Source organism: Odocoileus virginianus, chromosome 7, assembly GCF_023699985.2.
Source record: "Odocoileus virginianus isolate 20LAN1187 ecotype Illinois chromosome 7, Ovbor_1.2, whole genome shotgun sequence".
Classification (NCBI taxonomy): domain Eukaryota; kingdom Metazoa; phylum Chordata; class Mammalia; order Artiodactyla; family Cervidae; genus Odocoileus; species Odocoileus virginianus.
This window is the reverse complement of record NC_069680.1, coordinates 10,166,252-10,184,839: the sequence shown is the minus strand read 5'-3', so window position 1 is coordinate 10,184,839 and position 18,588 is coordinate 10,166,252. Positions and strand designations below refer to the sequence as shown.

Below are 18,588 nucleotides of genomic sequence, written 5' to 3'. Positions count from 1 at the left end.
GAGTAGGTCACACAGATTCATAGGATTTGAACTGCTTTTCCTTTCCCTGTGAATTAATCTTTTAAATGTCAGCATTTTAAGCTTGCCCTTTTCAAAAAATATGATACCGTATGAACCTTACTTAATTGAAAATACATTTCCAGTTCAAAGGTTTTTTGTTTTCTTCCCCCACCCTGCCTCAAATGGATAAAGCTAACAAAACAGACACACACACACACACACACACACACACACACACACAACTTGTTAAAGGATGAGTTCTCTGTGAGGGATGCTGGGTGTTGTCAGTTTTTCTAAGAAACTTTGTTCTTTAAGAATCTCAACTAATTCCACAAGCTATTTTTTTAGCAGGTCTGGGATTTTTATAAAGCAGACTTTATCTTCTGCTGCCTACTTGTGGGAAATTTAGAATCATATGACTCCAGTCAAGCTTTAAAAGGGATATAGCAAAAAAAAAAAAAAAAGGATATAACAGATCTTTCATAGCTGCATTGTTTTTACAGTCATTCATTTTGGTATCAAATTGTACAGGTTACTGATTACTCACATGTCTTCTATAATAACTCTTTGAGTTAAGATAGGAAGATACTAATATGCCCATTTCACAGATTAGGTAACTGAGACCAAAGGAGACTGCTTGACATACATGAAGTCATCTAGCTGGTTAATGAAATGACTGGATTTGAGCCCAGAGGAGCTGTCAATGCTTACCCTGCCTATAGGGAGTGAAATGCAAGTCCAAGGAGATGCGTTCAAGTCCCAAGACTGCTGCAGCTAACTAGCTGTAGTAACCTTGAACAAATGGTTAAACCTTGTTTCACTTCAGCTTCCTCATCTGTAAAGTGAACAAACATTGCCTGCTTTTTTTCTCCAGACTGAGATTCCATAAAGAATAAAGTGAGATCATTTTGATAGTATAAAACACTAAAGTATAAAAGAATTAGCCATCATTATCTTAAATATCAATAATAATAGGGCTGAGTCCAGTGTCATGTAAGGTGTAAGGCAAGGTGCCCCCTGTCCTTCCTCCAACACAGTTAGGGAACCGGAAATAAAGACAGAAATTTGGGGATCCTGAACACATGGGAAGTGACCCTTGACAGTGTCAGGTAGGCTGAATTTTTAAAACTGTATGTGGAAACCTTTTATTCATGTGGATGATCAGACTGTAAACAAAGCCTTCGGAGGAAATGAATATCAAATTGTAGCTGATAATCAAACAATTTTCCAAACCTTAGAACTTTTGGGAGTTGGTGCCTTTCAGATTTGGAGAGTATCCATCTTAGTAGACTCCTGTCTTCCAGGGAATGTCAAGCGATCCCATCACACAGACACAGGCTCCCAGGATGGAACCAAGGCTGCCGTATCCCTGGGCCTGGGGCTCTGATAAGCTCCGGACCTGGAGACGCAGCAGCCACGTGCTGACCCCCCTTCCTCTGGTGTTGTCTTTCAGGGTGACGTCCAGAGGACACTCATCCAGGTGGACTTCGGGGATGGCATCGCAGTGTCTTATGTCAACCTCAGCTCCATGGAAGATGGAATCAAACACGTCTATCACAATGTGGGCATTTTCCGAGTGACCGTGCAGGTGGACAACAGTCTGGGGTCTGACAGCGCCGTCCTGTACTTACATGTAACTTGTATGTTATTACTGTTGTTGGTTTATGACATATCTTACATATTGTGTTCCTTTAAAAATATAATCTAAAAAATATATATATACATAAAATCCAAAATCAGGTATCTAGAAGAAGCTCCCTAGTTACCTGTTAGCAGGTGAGGAAAGGAGAGTGAGATAACTAGTGCAGAGAAAGCAAGAAGAAACCAGGGTGTGACTGATGATCCAGGCTCTGGTTTGCTTCAGACTGTTCTCTTGCACTGATTCTACCTGTTTTAGATGCTTCTTAGAGATGATACTGGTTGTCTGTGCTGGGCCTGAGCAGCCTGTTGAGCTGGTTGACTTAATATGAATTTGTGAGGTGTTTGGGGTCAGAAATGTTTGAGAACAATGCAGATTATCACAAGTAATGGGATTTCCCCCCCTCTGCTTACTCTTCTCTTTCCTTGTTTTATCTCACTAATAATAATCATGTCAGACTTCTGTTTTCCTTTTTTTTTTAAGTATGTTTCATAGATTTGCTCTGTGATGATTCAGTCTTAGAAAGTGGTATAGAGAGAAAGAGGGTAAACAACATAAAGGAAGCTGCATTAAGACACAGTTTCAAAAAGTGTTATAGCGTTTTCCCCATTGAGGAATTCAGAGGGTTCCTAATGAAACAAAGGTAACTCCCAAGCTGTGTTTCGTAAAAAAAGGTTTGCTAGGGTGTATGGTTGTCCCCAGGAGGAGGAAATGGCAACCTACTCCAGTATTCTTGCCTGGAGAATCCTATGGACAGAGGAACCTGGTGGGCTGCTGTCCACAGGGTCACACAGAGTTGGACACGACTGAAGCGACTTAGCATGCATGCATGCATTGGGGAAGGAAGTGGCAACCCGCTCCATATTCTTGCTTGGAGAATCCCAGGGACAGAGGAGCCTGGTGGGCTGCCATCTCTGGGGTCGCATAGGGTCGCTGAAGTGACTTAGCATGCATGCATGCATGCATGGTTGTCCCCAAAGAGGCATAGGGGACCTGCTTGGTTTGCTGGAGAAATGGTTTACTTTCAAATGAAAGTTAGCCTCTGTGTGAATGGTCCTGTTCAAGTTACAAGTTCTAGGTCAGGAGTTTTAAGGCTGGGTGGTATTCCTTGCCTCTTACCTGACCCTTGTCCACTGAAGCAAGCTGGCTACACAAAGTACCAAGTACCTTTTGTTAAGCTGCTGTGGTCCAGTGGGAGGACAGGACTATTTAGGGATCCCCAAGAGGTGGTTCAGTACTGAGGTTTCCTGCTCTATCAGTCAATTTTGATCCTCGTCTCCTGTGCAGTCAGGACCCAAGTGCTTCGAAGAAACACACTCATCCTTCTTTGAGTTTAAGCAGAGTTCTGCAAGATGCCGCCTGTGCCAACTCCACCTCCCTCTTTCAGCTACTGTTTGTTAGGCTATTACTGTGTGCCAGGGTTTGTGCTAAACCTACTCTTTAGGTGTACGACCTTTCTTTTGAGTTCAACCCTATCAAGTAGGCACTCCTAGGAAGACTACATTACAAAGAACTGTGCCGTTCAGAAAGCTTAAGTTGCCCATTCAGGTTGCAGACCTACTGTCTGCAGGGCCAGGCTTCAGACTCAGTTCTCCCTGGCTGGGGAATCCTAGCCCGTGGTCACTAGGTTATTATAGGCACCAGCGTAGGCTGGGGGTCAGAGGAAGCCGTCAGCCCTTACTCCCCTCCATGTCTTTGTACATCACCCCGAAGGAATGCACATGTGTAGGTTAGAGGCAGGGCATTTCTCCAGCTGTGCAACCACACAGGCTCAAGCTCCCTTCCTGCTGACTGCCGCTCCTGAGCTGTCCTAGACAGTCTGCCTGGAGTTGCCGCTTACTGAGAGGCAATCCTTCTCTATACTTCAGTATTTATGGGGGCACAAGTGATAATATGCTAGGAGTAATCCTAAAATATTTAAAAGTGAAGTGACGTGAACGTCGCTCAGTCATGTCCGACTCTTTGTGACTCCATGGACTATTCAGTCCACGGAATTCTCCAGGCAAGAATACTGGAGTGGGTAGCCGTTCCCTTCTCCAGGGGGATCGATCTTCCCAACCCAGGTCTCCTGCATTGCAGGCAGATTCTTTACCAGCTGAGCCACCAGGGAAGCCCAGAATATTTAAAAACTACATCACAAACTTTGGTTAATAGTAACGAAAATAAATTGCCACACTAATAAAATGAAAGAATGTTTGCTGAGAATGGTTGCCTACCTGACAGTTATCATTCTGCACAGCTTATTCTATGAGGTGGTTTTTGTTAGAGATCTACTCTCCTGAAAAATCACAGTTATTATATTCCATACCCCATATATGTGTCAAACATCCCTGCACTCTAAGCATGTGTCAATAGTGGTTTAAAATTCAGCAGCAGCTTACCATCTCAGTTTCTCAGGGTCTCCCATAGTCAACCACAGCTTCCTGCCCCGATCTGCCCTGCAGACTATCCATCACCCTACATACAGTCATATCCCACGAGGGAAACCTCCCTCTCCTGCTCTCTCCTGGGCTTACTGAATCCTAGGTAGGAAAAGAACAAGTTTGCCTCTGCTCCAGATGAAGTGTTGCGGAAGCCAAGATTTCTGAAAGAAACGAGCTGTTGTGTTCACTTGCAATTTCTTTTCCTCTCATTAGCCTGATTGAATGGCTTGAGCGATTTGACCTCAACCTCAGTAGCAGATGATCTGTGATGGAAAGTGTTGTGTTCTGATTCTAATTTTATCAGACTCATCTTGGGTCAAGTGATTGAATAAGCAGGACTCGTAGCAGGGGACTCCTTTCTAAGCCCGGTCTTGCGGATAAAAATTAACTTTTGTACTAACTATATGAAAGCAGGATTTTGTTTTAAGTTTCCATTTTCTCACATATATTTAAAAACCACAACATGAGCAGTGCCAGCAGGTTCTAACAGCTTTGCTAAGGCTTCTCTCCTAAAGGACCCATTGTGTTTTACCATGTGTATGAACATTTCTCAGGGCTTCCCAGGTAGCACTGGAGGTAAAGAACCTGCCTGCCAATGCAGGAGACATAGAGACATGGGTATGATCCCTGTGCAGAAAGACTCCCCTGGAGGAGGGCATGGCAACCCACTCCACTATTCTTGACTGGAGAAGTCCACGGATAGAGGAACCTGGCAGGCTATATAGTCCATAGGACTGCAAAGATTTATATACAACTAAAGTGATTCAGCATTCACACATGAACATCTTTGTTTATCCCCACACATCTACCATCATGGGCAACATTTGGCCTTTCAGATGGTAAAAGCAAAGATTAGAGAAGTACTGTGATTCGACACTATTTTATACTAAGAGGAAATCATGATGAAATCATAATTGACTTCCATTCCTTCAAATCTGAAATGTGTAGGGTAGCATGGCAGTTTTTAGTGCCACAGTGACAGAAGGGATATATGGCTTTGTAGGAAAAACAGAAGCAAGCACTGCACAAGTTGGCACTTGTTAAGTAGAGATGCTGGCCTGAACTCCTGGCCAAGTCACTGCGTTTCGTTGAAGCTAGTTTTTCTCCTCCATCACATAAAGAATGCATGTCTTATTTCCCGAAGGTTCTATAAAGCATCTTATGCTGTCCCCTGCCAACTGGCCAAGCTTGATTTTGCATTATGATGCAGCAGGTGCATTAGTACTTAGTGAGTTCTGAGCAAAAGCTCAGTTCAGCTCCCCTAGCATGCCCTCCACCCCTCTCACCCATTCCTCCTCCCCTGTACCCAGGGCTCTTCCTGAAAGCTGCACAGCCTGTCTTATGCAAACACTACCTCTTCTTTCCATTTCAGAAATAAGCTTTGATTCTAAATCAGAGGTTCTTAAGTACTGGTTTGCAGAGGTCATCTGAAGCAAGTGGAGATGATGTTCCTGCTGTAATGTAGGGCTGGGTGGCTCTCTGGGGGCAGCTGGGTAATCTGCTGTATCCTGACAGCCGAGAATCCCTTGGGGAATGCATTCACTGTTCTCTGCTAGCTTGCAAACTAATGAGACCTGGGATGCGGCCAGGGTTGCCTTCAGCTGTGTGGGACTGAGAATGTAGAGGACATGCAGATTTCTGTTCAGAAAGCTGCTCGCTGTCAGCCAGTCTTGCATTAAAAAAAAATCACCGAAGATTTTGCAAACTTGCAGAACAGGAGGTGAAAAAAAGGTGAGGGGGGTTTCTGATGGTTTCTGATTCTTCCTGAACCTCTCTCTTTAGCTCCTCTGTGACCGAGATGTCCGTAGGGGTATCCTTCTGTCCCCACCTTAGGGTAAAGTGGTCAGCTTCTTGAAAACCTTTGTAGCTTTGTAGCTATCACACAGTCATTTTATTGGCCAGAGAATGTCAGACCTAGGCCTTGTAAGATGTGGGTAATGAGCCTCCTGCCCTAGAATCAAATGATAAAAACGTAGTGCCCTGGTCCCCTTCCCAGACCTATCAGACTAGAAGTTCTGGAAGTGTGGTGTCAACCTGAGAGCTAAATCCTGCTCATGTGTATGAACAGATGCTGTGTGTGTGTGTGCGTATGTATGTATGAATGTGTATATATATAGATATGCAAGAAGGAAGTTATATGAACACACATGGATATTCTTCAGGGCCTAAAGTGACAACTGCCTAAAGTGATACACTCTGCCTTCAACAGCGGAGTATGAGCCTCTAACCCAGTGAAGTGTGAGATACTCTGTTGTAGGATCTTATCTTCACACTTTGAATTTTTTTTGTTTCTTCTATTAGGTTTTTTTTTTTTTTTTTTTAAACGTTTCAGGTTTGGTTTAGTTGCTAAATTGTGTCCCGCTTTTGTCACATAGACTGTAGCCCGCCAGGCTCCTCTGTCCGTGAGACCTCCCAGGCAAGAATACTGGAGTGGGTAGCCACTGCTTTCTCCAGGGGGTCTTCCTGACGCAGGGATCGGACCTGTGTCTCCCGCATTGGCAGGCAGATTCTTTACCACTGAGCCACCAGGGAAGCCCAGCATTTCAGACAAACAGCAGTACGATATGTCGGTCTTCAGAACAAATGCTAGAGGCAGGTCAGAGTGATCAGCACATGTGCATGTGTCCGCGGGCGTGTGCGCGCGTGTGCGCACACACACACACAATCACTTGCACCCTGTGGCACGGGAAGGCCAAGCAAAAGAAGAGAAGGGAGGCATTCCTACACAGCTTTCCCAGTTCACCCAGCCACGTTGAGAAGATTCATAAGGAATAATGGAGCGCCACCGTCTGTCCATTTTGTGTATTGCACGCACCTGTCCGAGGAAGCAGTATCCGCCAGCTTGCTCAGCTCTCAGATGAATGTGGCTAACCAGCCTGAGGCTTCCAAGAGCTACAGTTTCGCTTCCAAGGTTCCGTTAGGGCAGATCCGTCTGTGCAGAAAAGTGAGGGTTGAAAGCTCGGCTTTGAAGCAACAGAAATCAGGTATATTAAACAGATAAAAAGCAAGAGGACTTAGCTATCTGAAAGCTAAATTTCACATCTGTATGAACAGATGATGTGTGTGTGTGCATGCATGTGTGTGTATGTCTGTATATGCAAGATGGAACTTATACAAACACACATGGACATTCTTCAGCACCTAAAGTACCTGCTGAGAGTCCTGAACGCCAGTTAGACCTCATTTGCTTCTGCTCCTTGCCTCTGTTTCCTGCTGTCCTCACACCGACCAGCTACCTCCTTCTCAAGGTCTTTGCCCTACCCTTACCCTGGAGCTTCCCGAGGAGATGCATGGTGGACTCATACATGTTATTCAGGTGGCTGGTCAAATGTCATTCCTTCGGAGAGACTTTGCTTGACCACCCATCGAAAGTAGCATGCTCTCACTAGCCCTGCTCCTTGCATTCACTGCCTGCCTCCCTAATACGTAAGTGCCATCAAGGGCCAGGTGTCCCAGCACGCAGAGTAATGCCTGACAGGAACTACTGAGTGACGGGACGACCATACTTCAGGAACAAGATTCAACTTTGTCATTAAGAGGACACGCAGACATTGTCCTTATTTTGACCTTTGGACTTTAAAAATCATTGAATGTTCAAGAGAGACCAAGATGACCCCTTTTAGGATGGAAATGGCTGGTCTCCCTGAGCTTATCTCGTTCTCGCATTCTAGCTGATTCACGTAACTCTGATTGGGGAGTCAGGAGGAGTGTCACAGAGGAGGGGACAGGTGCCATCAGAAAGGTGTGAAAGTAGGGTCCTCCGGTGGGACAGGGCATCCTCTGGAGCGCACCACATGATGAGGGGCGGCAGGAGCCGTGCAATAAACAAGAGTCTGTGTAACAAGCATGTCCCACTGTCTGCAGCACGTCTGAGTCATCAGTAAGTAGAGGCTCTTAACAGCTCTTTTGTTAACATGGGTCTCAGCAAGCATTTGTCGGCTGGCCCAGGCTCTGAACTTGAACTGTTTTGGTTCACACCCTGGAGTGGAGGAAGGTGACCTTCCTCTGTTAGTTCGTCTCTGCATGGAGCTGATAATGGTGCCTACTTCATAAGGTTATTATGAAGATTAAATGAGAACAAGAAGTCATTCACAGACTATTTGGTACACAGCCACCGCTTAGTAAATGTTCCCCTTTTATTATCTCATTGAACAATTCTGACTTATGATCGACTAACTTCTTATCATATGGCTTGTAAACCAGAAAATTAGTTCTGTTCTCCTGGTCTCCAGGCCTCTAATCTATAGAGAGAGGAAATCACAGATGGAAGAAACAGGAAATTATGTTTTTGTTCACTTTGTTGTTTAGTCGCTAAGTCATGTCCAGCTCTTTGATACCCTGTTTTGTTCAGTGACCCAGCCAATAATGCAGCACCTGCTGTGTCTCAGGACCTGCGCATCTCTGTGTGTGTGCTAAGTCACTTAGTTGTGCCCAACTCCTTACGGCCACATGGACTGTAGCCCGCCAGACTCCTATGTCCATTCAATTTTCTCTCTATATAAAGATAAATATGAAGGACTCTTCCCTCCGAAAGTTTTCAGCCTGTGTTCTCTATCTCACAAATTTTAGATCTGTATGTGTTAGCTATCATCATTATTATTAATTATATAATGGAAATTTTCATTTTGAGCATGTGAGTAGCATCACTTTCTAGACATATCACTCACAAGTTGGAGGGTGAGGAGGCACATGGTCATTGCTATACATTGCATGAATGTATAATGTGTACTTATACATATGCAAGAAAGAACTTACACAAACACACATATACATCTTTCTGGGCCTTCAAGGCCAATGTGCTCTCTGTCCTGATTATCTCTGATCTCATTGTCTTCTACACTTTCCCTCCATTTATTTCTCCATTTCTCACTATTCCTCGAACATGGAGATCCCCTTCCTCCTCTGAGTCTTTGTACTTGCTCTGCCCTTGCCCTGGATTGTATGTTTTATTCTAAGTGATGGGGCCACCTGGGACTTGGTCTAGCTTATGTATTGCTTTTTTAATCTTTATTTATTTAGTTGCGCCACATGGGATCTTTAGTTGTAGCACATGGGATCTAGTTCCCCAACCAGAGATCGAACCTGGGCGCCCTGCATTGGGAGTGTGGAATCTTAGCCACTGGACCACCAGGGAAGCCCCCAGTTTATGTATTATCGAGGGAGACAGGCTTTGACGCGCAGAGCAGGAGGGTAGATTAGAATGGGAAAAGGTTTAGTTCAGGTCACCTCAGTTCAGTTGCTCAATTGTGTCTGACTCTTTGTGACCCCATGGACTGCAGTACACCAGGCCTCCCTGTCCATCACAAACTCCTGGAGTTTACTCAAGCTCATGTCCTTTGAGTCAGTGATGCCATCCAAGCATCTCATCCTTTGTCATCCCCTTCTCCTTCCACCTTCAATCTTTCCCAGCATGAGGGTCTTTTCCAATGAGTTTGGTTTTCACATCAGGTGGCCAAAGTATTGGAGTTTCAGCTTCAGCATCAGTCCTTCCAATGAATATTCAGGACTGATTTCCTTTAGGATAGACTGGTTGGATCTCCTTGCAGTCCGGAGGACTCTCAAGAGTCTTCAGCACCACAGTTCAAAAGCATCAGTACTTTGGTGTTCAACTTTCTTTATAGTCCAACTGTAAAAACATGTAAGACTACTGGAACAACCGTAGCTTTGACTAGACGGACCTTTGTTGGCAAAGTAATGTCTCTGCTTTTTAATATGCTGTCTAGGTTGGTCATAACTTTTCTTCCATGGAGCAAGTGTCTTTTAATTTCATGGCTGCAGTCACCATCTGCAGTGATTTAGGAGCCCCCCAAAATATAAAGTCTGTCACTGTTTCCATTGCTTCCCCATCTATTTGCCATGAAGTGATGGGACCAGATGCCATGATCTCAGTTTTCTGAATGTTGAGTTTTAAGCCAACTTTTTCACTTTCCTGTTTCACTTTCATTGAGAGGCTCTTTAGTTGTTCTTTGCTTTCTGCCATAAGGGTTGTGCCATCTGCATATCTGAAGTTATTGGTATTTCTCCTGGCAATCTTGATTCCAGCTTGTGCTTTATCCAGCCCAGCATTTCTCATGATGTACTCTGTATAGAAGTTAAATCAGCAGGGTGACAATATACAACCTTGACATACTCATTTCCCGATTTGGAACCAGTCTGTTGTTCCATGTCCAGTTCTAACTGTTGCTTCCTGATCTGCATACACATTTCTCAGAAGGCAGGTCAGGTTGTCTGGTACTCTCATCTCTTTAAGAATTTTCCACAGTTTGTTGTGACCCACATAGTCAAAGTCTGTCATAGTCAATAAAACAGAAGTAGATGTTTTTCTGGAACTCTCTTGCTTTATCAATGATCTAACGTATGTTGGCAATTTGATCTCTGGTTCCTCTGCCTTTTCTAAATTCAGCTTGAACATCTGGAATTTCATGGTACATGTACTGTTGAAGCCTGGCTTGGATAATTTTGAGCATTACTTTGCTAGCATGTGAGATGAGTACAATTGTGCGGTAGTTTGAACATTCTTTGGCATTGCCTTTCTTTGGAATTGGAATGAAAACTGACTTTTTCCAGTCCTGTGGCCACTGATGTGTTTTCCCAATTTGCTGGCATATTGAGTGCAGCACTTTCATAGCATCATCTTTTAGGATTTGAAATAGCTCAACTGGAGTTCATCACCTCCACTAGCTTTGTTTGTAGTGATGCTTCCTAAGGCCCATTTGACTCTCATTCCATGATGTCTGGCTCTAGTGGAAAGGTTAGAGCCTGGAAAATCTGTGAGAAAGTTCTACTGCTCCAGGTGAGGCTGGCATATAGTGTATGAACCAGGGCAGGATGCGAAGAGCTCTGAGAGAGAGTTTATGAAACCAAATCAGTGGTTTCCTAAATAGATGTGGGCAGCAAAGAAATAAAGAATCAAGACTGACTTTCTGCTTCTGGGTTGTTCCCCTGGATTAACACTGGTGTTATTCATCAAGATTGGAGTATACAGGATGGTCGGGAGTGGGGGGAGGCAGTGTATTTCTTAGGGATATCTGGCTGTCAATTGAGTCTGGGAGCTTCCAAGGTGGTGCTAGTGGTAAAGAACCAGCCTGCAATGCAGGAGATGCAAGAGATGTGAGTTCAATCCCTGAGTCAGGAAGATCTGCTGGAGGAGGAAATGGCAACCCACTACAGTACTATTGCCTGGAAAATTCCATGGACAGAGGAGCCTGGCAGATTAATCTGCACAGTCCATAGGACTGCAAAGAGTCAGACATGACTGAGCACAAATAAACAACTGAGTCTGGAGTCAAGAAGGTGGTTTTGGAGCCCTAAGCACGTGGTTCATAGTTGAAGGTCAGAGTGTGGATGGTATCCCTCAGCAGAAAAGAAAATAGAGGGAGAAAGAGGTCAAAGACTTACTCTAGAAAATGCATCATATGGTCAACTAGAAGAGGAGACAGTGATTAAAACAGGTGCAAAGGCCTGAGGACCACTTTCTTCTCCATCTCATGAATATAGGTGGTGGTGGTGGATTTTTATCATGTTCCCCTCAACCAAGAATGCATTTTGTCTGGTAACAGCAACTTGAAGAGAAAGTCAGGGGATTCCAGGGTCAGCCTAGTGGTTCCAGGAACAGGATACTGTTTTCTTTGCGGGTTTGTACATCTGACTGAAGTTTCTGGTCCACTGGGCCTCTATAGGTAGAATCATCCTACTTTTCAGCTGAGCGCATCCTGAGAACCTGAGAATCACAGAACTCTCTCTCTTTGCCCGCTCTTGCCTGTCTTTGTCCTGGACAGGCTCACCTCAGCCCCCTGCTTACCTAACCGGGAGGCTACACAGACACCCACACAAACAGTTACACACACACATACACATTTACATATACTCACATTCATCTTTAAAATCCAATAAAGAATACAAAATAATTACATGTAGAAAGTTTTGGGGATTTGTATAATAGCCATCCCCAGCCGCCACCCAACATGGATCCTGGGAGGTTTCTTGGAAACACTTTGCATCTCCCTGTGAAATCTCATATTATTCCTGTTCCTTTAAGGACTTCATCAATTACTTGTAGCTTTTTAAGCTTTTACACAGAAATAACTCAGGATTTAGACCTGGAAGAAAGATCTGTAAATGGAAAGGATGGAGACGCAATTGTTCCCAATATATCCCTTTCCCCCAGAGTAGGCGTGGCACCTGAGCACTTCCTTCCGGGAACACGACTGATGTTTCGGAGGCTTCCGGAAGGACTGTGGATTCAGAGCAGGGAAGGCAAAACTGAAAGAGCTCTTCCCTCCCCATCCTCCTCTCTCCCCTTGTGCCTCAGGTCCCCTGGAGCATGTACACCTGTCTCTTCCCTTTGTCACCACGAAGAACAAAGAGGTCAACGCAACCGCCGTGCTGTGGCCCAGCCAGGTGGGCACCCTGACCTACGTGTGGTGGTACGGAAACAACACCGAGGTGAGTCAGCCTTCCGCGCGGGGTCTGCGCGGCTCCTCTGTAGCAATAAAGGGAAAGAAGGGACTTACACAGCTCAAGAGTCCAGGAGTTGTGGCAGCCTCTGGAATGGCAGGCTCAGAGTGCCTCAGTCATCTCTTCAGCATGTCTCTGTCTCTCTCACGCCTGCACCCCTACCTCTTACCCCTGCCTTCCTGTGAGTCAGTGTTCTTCTCCACGTGGGCTTTACTCCGCAGTGAACCTCAGCAGAAGCCTGAGCTTTATGTTGTCACAGCTCAGTGGAGCAAATGAGCCATCTTTCCCAAACTTCTAGCAGAAGTCCCGCAACAGACTAATAATATTGGCCATGCCTTGATCACGGTGCTGGTGGCAGAAACAGAGCTGTTGAAGTCAACCTTCCTAGATCCGTCTAGACCAAGAGAAGGGAGAGAATGGCCCTTGAGAGGAAAAGAGACCAGTGGACACCAGACAGACAAGAGCCACAGATGTCTGTGCAGCCCGCCCCTCGCCCTTATCCTCCATTCTGGGTCAGACATGCCCCCTGCCCTATGGCCCGTCCACCCCATGACCTGCCAGCCTGGATCAGAAATGGCCCCTTCTCTAGCTCAGCTTCCTGCTTTATGTTTCCTCCAAACACTCCCTGTGACCCAAAGTCAGCAGCAAGTTTAAAACCAGTGGAGACCTTAGACCTCATGTACCCTGAGTCCTTCGTTTTACCGATGAGGAAAGTGAGGAAGACACAGATGAAGTGGCTTCCTCCAGGCTCATTCAGCTGCTTTGTGCAGATACAAGGCCTTCTCATGCCTGCTTGGGTTTCTCTTCCCCGCACACCAGGCTGCATGCTCTGATTCAGTTTGGAGCACACTCCATCCTCAGAAATTAAAATTTGCTTGCAAATGTCAGTGAAGTCAGTAGAACTCAGGCCTGGCAACGTCTTCCCCAGAGGACCCCGGACCAATGGCTCTGAATGGAGAGTTTCATCTTCTTCCAGCAGAGGTGCTGTCGCTTATAACTTTGCTCTTCAAACACAATGCATCTTGTGTGAATACAAATCTCTTTCTACCCCAGAGCTGAGTGTTGGCTTTAACTGGAGCCATAATTTCACACAAGCCCAGGGAGGAAACCTCTCCTGACACCAGACCTGCTGCGTGCCTGACAGTCAAAGGAATCTCTCACCTCTCCTGCTGACATAAATCAGCTGAAAAGAAGCCTTTTTTTTATTTCTTCTGAAGCTGTACATGCAAATTGGGTCCAGATTGGGCCCACTATCCGCAGGAGAAGGGAAATGTATGTTACTTGCTTGAATGCTAGTACTAGGAGGTGAAACTATTAAATAACTTACTTGCTGCTGCTGCTTCTTTTTTTAAGCTTTTAGCAGAAAACTAAATTCTCAACAGATTCTTTTAAGCAGACTTCTTATGCTGGGCTTTAGTCTACCTTCTGCTACACAGGGAGTTAAATGAATTTTGATTTTTAAGTTAATTAAAGAAAAGATAGGAATGAACTGTTTGTGGGGAGTGAGCGGAGGGAGGTCGGGAGGCTAATAATCCTTTCCCCCAGAACCCTGGTGTCCAGTTGCATTACAGGAGCTGATCCAAATCTTTTTTTTTTTTTTTTGAGTCCTCAAACCACCATCCAATTAGTATTTGTTTCCATAGCAGCTCCTTCCAGGAAGTTGTTGATGGGGCTTCTCAGAGCAAACCAAGCCACACAAGGCCAACACCTGCCTAACTAATGTAGTTTTGGTGTCCACGGTCACTGTGTTCCATTGTAGTTTTATATAAGCAGTGTACCCTGGGGAGAAGTGCTGGCAGCTATACACTTTCAGTGACTATGGCTTAAATCTGGATTAATATGATCCCCTTCTTTTGGCCTGATTTTACTGTTGCCTTGGGTTAAGGGATCTGTTTGATGAGTAGGTTATTGACAGAGAGACACCCTACCAGCAGGCAAGGCCTATTGATCTCCCCAGTCCTGAATCAGGATGGTAGCAGAAAAGAGCTGTCAGATTCACAAGGAATGAGTAGAGTTTCTTGGGGGTCATGTCTGTGGTAATCCCTTTCTGGACTGGTCTCGAGGTGATAGGGAGGCATAGGTCGAGTCAGTCACACAGGGGGTGCCCCAGAAAGAGCCTCCGCTAATTTAAGGAGCTTGTTGGTGGTTCAGAGTTGGTGCCTATCTTGTGTGTAACTGAAAATCTCTCCCCTCATTCTGTGTCCTCATTTGCTTTAGCCCCTGATCACCTTAGAGGGAAGCATAGCATTCAAGTTTACTTCTGAAGGGATGAACACCATCACAGTGCAGGTCTCAGCTGGGAATGCCATCCTGCAAGACACAAAGACCATCGCAGTGTACGGTGAGTGGTCCATCTGCTGATCCATCACTGTCTGCATCCATCACTCAGATGAGATGGTTTGGTACCTTGGCACCAGAGGCCATGCTGGCTTATGAATCTACCCAGAGAACAGAGGGTAGTGGTTGAGAAAGAGCTGAGTCAAGTCTCATCTCCTCTTTTGAGGAAGGTGTGGTTCACCAGCAAAGTAGGGATCACAAAACCCCAAGACAGTTTGTTGTCTTTTTTTTTTTTTTTGGAACTGGCTCTGGTGCCCATAGAGTAACTGTACACTCACTTACCTTAGGTAGAGAAGAGTGAATTTCATTATGTGGAAGGCTGATTCACTCCATTTGATATTTTTGTGATGTTTTTAGATTTAAAACCCATTATAAAAGAAAATGGTTAATATTGAGCCTTTATTTTTTTAAGTTCAAACTCAGAGTCTTGATTATTAAGAAGAATCTGCCAATGTCTAAATGCTCTGAAAATCTCTTCCACAAATATGTATCATTTAAAAATCACTCTACTGGTTTAGAAGCAAGGGAGGAGTCATAATAAGCACATGTGGTGCATCTTCGTGGACAGAATATTAGTTTGAACAAACAGCTGTACAGAACACTCTTGTCATCAGTTGGGGAAACTGAATGTGGTCAGGGTATCACATGGAATGAAAATTTACTGAAATGGAAAGGTGGAATCCTTGATGGAAAATGAGATTAAAAAAAAAAACAGTTTATACAAATTGATTTCGTTTCATTTTGGTGTCTTTTTTATTTTTTTCCTGCAGAAAGATAGTCAGATGGATCTGCACTAAGTGCTTTAGTAGATGGTAAAAATATGAACTTTTATTGTTGATATGAAAATGGTACTAATGCATCCTGGAAAATCAAAATTTAAAGAGCAGGAATTTAAAAGGAAATAGATAGGGAAATAGATGCTGTGCAGAGAGAGCAAGAGAGGGAGGGGAAGTGAGATGAGAGGCTGAAAGAGATAGAGAGACTGAGACAGAGACACATGAACTCATGGTCCAAGTAGTATCAATTGCCCCAGTTCTAGAATCAATTGATTCTGATGAAGGTTCTGTTTTCCATTTCTTATTTCGCCAACTCGACCTTCAAATTCAGAAAGCAGTTTGTAAGCAACTTTGAACACGTGTGAGGACGCTGTTCCTCCTCACGTGGCCGCCTGTTAGATTTCATAGTGTTTCCTCCCTCCCCCAGCCCCTAAAGAGGTTTGAGAAGCCCCGGTAGTAAGTGAAAGTCAACCAGAGCTGTGGTTTGCCTCCAAGGTCCCATCAGTGAGGAGACCTCTCAGCCGAGCAGCCCGAATGGAGAAGAGCTTTTGTTTCTCCTTCCTCTCCATCTCCTTTCTATGCTCTGGGCATGCATCTAGTTGTCATAACAATCCTAGTGTAGGGTAGCGATATGATTAATTTTTTTCAGAGAGGTAAATAACTTGTTCCAGCTAGTAAGTGGGGGAGCTGGGCTTCAAACCATCAAGACCCAGGGCCCATGCTCTGAAATTACCCTGCTGGCTGGCTCTCGTTCTTTTCTATCCAATGCTCTCTTTCTTTCCTCTCTCCCTACGGGATGTCACCAGTGTCACTAATGGGCACCGATCCATTAGTCCAACAACTACCTCCTCATTAGAACCACAGACAGAACTTGGGACTTATCTGGTCCAACCCATTAGTATAGTGTTAGGAAATTGTGGTCCCCAAATGGAAAGTTACTGTCTTAAAGTCATTCCCCTATTCAGTAACAGGTTGAATAATAATGATGATGGTTGGTAGTGATAGAAATTAACATTGATGCATCTTTTACTGGTGTTTATTCTAAGCATTGGATATATATGATCTGTTTTATTGAATCCTATGAACAGGCTATCAGAAGTATGCTATGATTATCCCTCTTTTACAAGTGAAAAAAATGTAAGTATAATAGCCAGAGCATAAGAATTCTGAATCTAGAGGGAGTGTTTCTCTTGATGACTACCTTCTATGCCTTACTATACTTAGTTCTTCCTCTTGCTAAAAATCCCTTGAAGAGCATCTTTCCAGAGGGGTCATTCGCCATCAAATGGGTTCTCTTCATTAAAAGGTATCTCCTGACTAAAAGTTTGAACAGGGAAAGTGCTCCCTACTTCCTGTAGCCAAATTCCTGAGTGTTTCGGCATCCTTAATCATCTTTGGTCAGATGGGTTGTCCAGGGTTTCACATGTATAACTAGAAAATTCTAATGACATGTGTGATCTATTAAAAGGAAATTGCATCACAGGAAATTAAATAGGCAAGACTGAACTCAAACAGAAACAAAAAGCAGGGAGAGTTTTGTTTTTTTTTTTTTTTTTTTTTTTTATATGGAAAGTGCATTTTTTAATGCAGATGGTGCATTTTTAAATGTACATGATGCATTTTAAACTCTGGGATAAACTAGCAGAAAGTGCCGGAGGACTCAGGGATTGGATTATCTCTGTGATTAGAACACAAAGGTTTACTTAGGAAACTTGGTTCCTACCCTTCCAGAGGTGGGGCACTGTCTTTCTTAATGATACCATTTCAAAGATGGTTCCTAGGTCCTTGAGCAAGGCATTCCTGGGCGCAAAAGATTTACATCTCAAAAGTTCAGAGAAACAATTAATAATAGCAAGTTTCTAAAAGCGATGCTCCAAGAAAGGGGAGGTCAGAGTCTGAAGTCTGGAAGAAACCTGCTCAAGTTTAATTAAGCTTTGGGGAAATTTAAGATCATTATGGTCAGACTGAAGGAGATTTGCGAAGCTGGAAGAAAGACTGCCTACCCAAAGACGTACAGCAGACAGTAGGAAAGAAAATTTAGTTTGCATGCTTTCCCTTCCTTTGCTTCAGGGCTCAAGTTTGCCCTTAAATACAACAAAGAAAATGTAAATGTGTAGAATTCATCTCTCTCAGCAGCTGCAAAAAATACATATATTATTGATGTTTACCCTTTCCGGTCCTCCCACATGCATCCCCTATTTGTTGAATAAACTTAAAGATAACATTTCTTGGCCCTGCTGTTTAGCATGCTAAGTAATTATAGAGGGAGCTGTGCCATTTTTCTCATCTGTGTCTCTTTATTAGATAAATATCTTCTTTTGAGATGAAGTCTCCACAGTTTGGTTAAGAGGTTCGAGGAAAGTGAAATTGACAAACACGTCTTCAAAGGGAAAAGTTATGACCCAGCGGGGCCTTCCTTGGCACTCCCATTTCCCATGCTGCTAATTAATATGCATTTCCTTCTTCTCCATCAGAACTGAAGTAGGGATGTTCACCTGGGTGACCCGTGACTCATAAAAGAGTCCAACTTTGAAAAATACATCTTTGGAATAAGCTGACTGCCTTAAATGCAGTCCTGATCATGTGCAAGTCTTCAATGCCTGCTCCTGAGAAGTCGTTAGCAGTGTTAGGAAGTGCACACGTGGGTTTTTGAGTTTCCTGGACATGTCATTGGTGTTGCCAGTGTTGCTGAGCCCTTCCTGAAATATAAGAACATGCTTACAACGAGAAAGAAATGATTGTTGAATAATAAAGGCATAAACTACAGAGAGCCGCCACTGATGCTCATGCCTTCATTTATGCAACAAGAATGTATTAATTAAGTGACTCCTGGCCACTGAACTGGGCAGTGTCCCAGAGGGCCAGGAACAACTGCGCCCCCATCCTCACTGAGCTAATATTCCTGTGTGGGAGACGGAAAACAAAAGCATTTCTCTATTTAAAGCTTTTTTTGGAG

General features: G+C 44.1%; 1 protein-coding gene across 5 annotated transcripts in view; it reads left to right on the top strand.

The window, feature by feature from the left end:
- Positions 1-18,588, top strand: part of SORCS1 (sortilin related VPS10 domain containing receptor 1) — a 575,199-nt gene that overhangs the window by 513,428 nt on the left and 43,183 nt on the right. For all 5 annotated transcript variants that reach the window (XM_070470144.1, XM_020883904.2, XM_020883901.2 and 2 more), the window contains exons 19-21: positions 1,454-1,640; positions 12,374-12,507; positions 14,737-14,860. In XM_070470144.1, the coding sequence (XP_070326245.1) occupies positions 1,454-1,640; positions 12,374-12,507; positions 14,737-14,860 (445 nt within the window). The remainder of the gene's footprint in view (positions 1-1,453; positions 1,641-12,373; positions 12,508-14,736; positions 14,861-18,588) is intronic.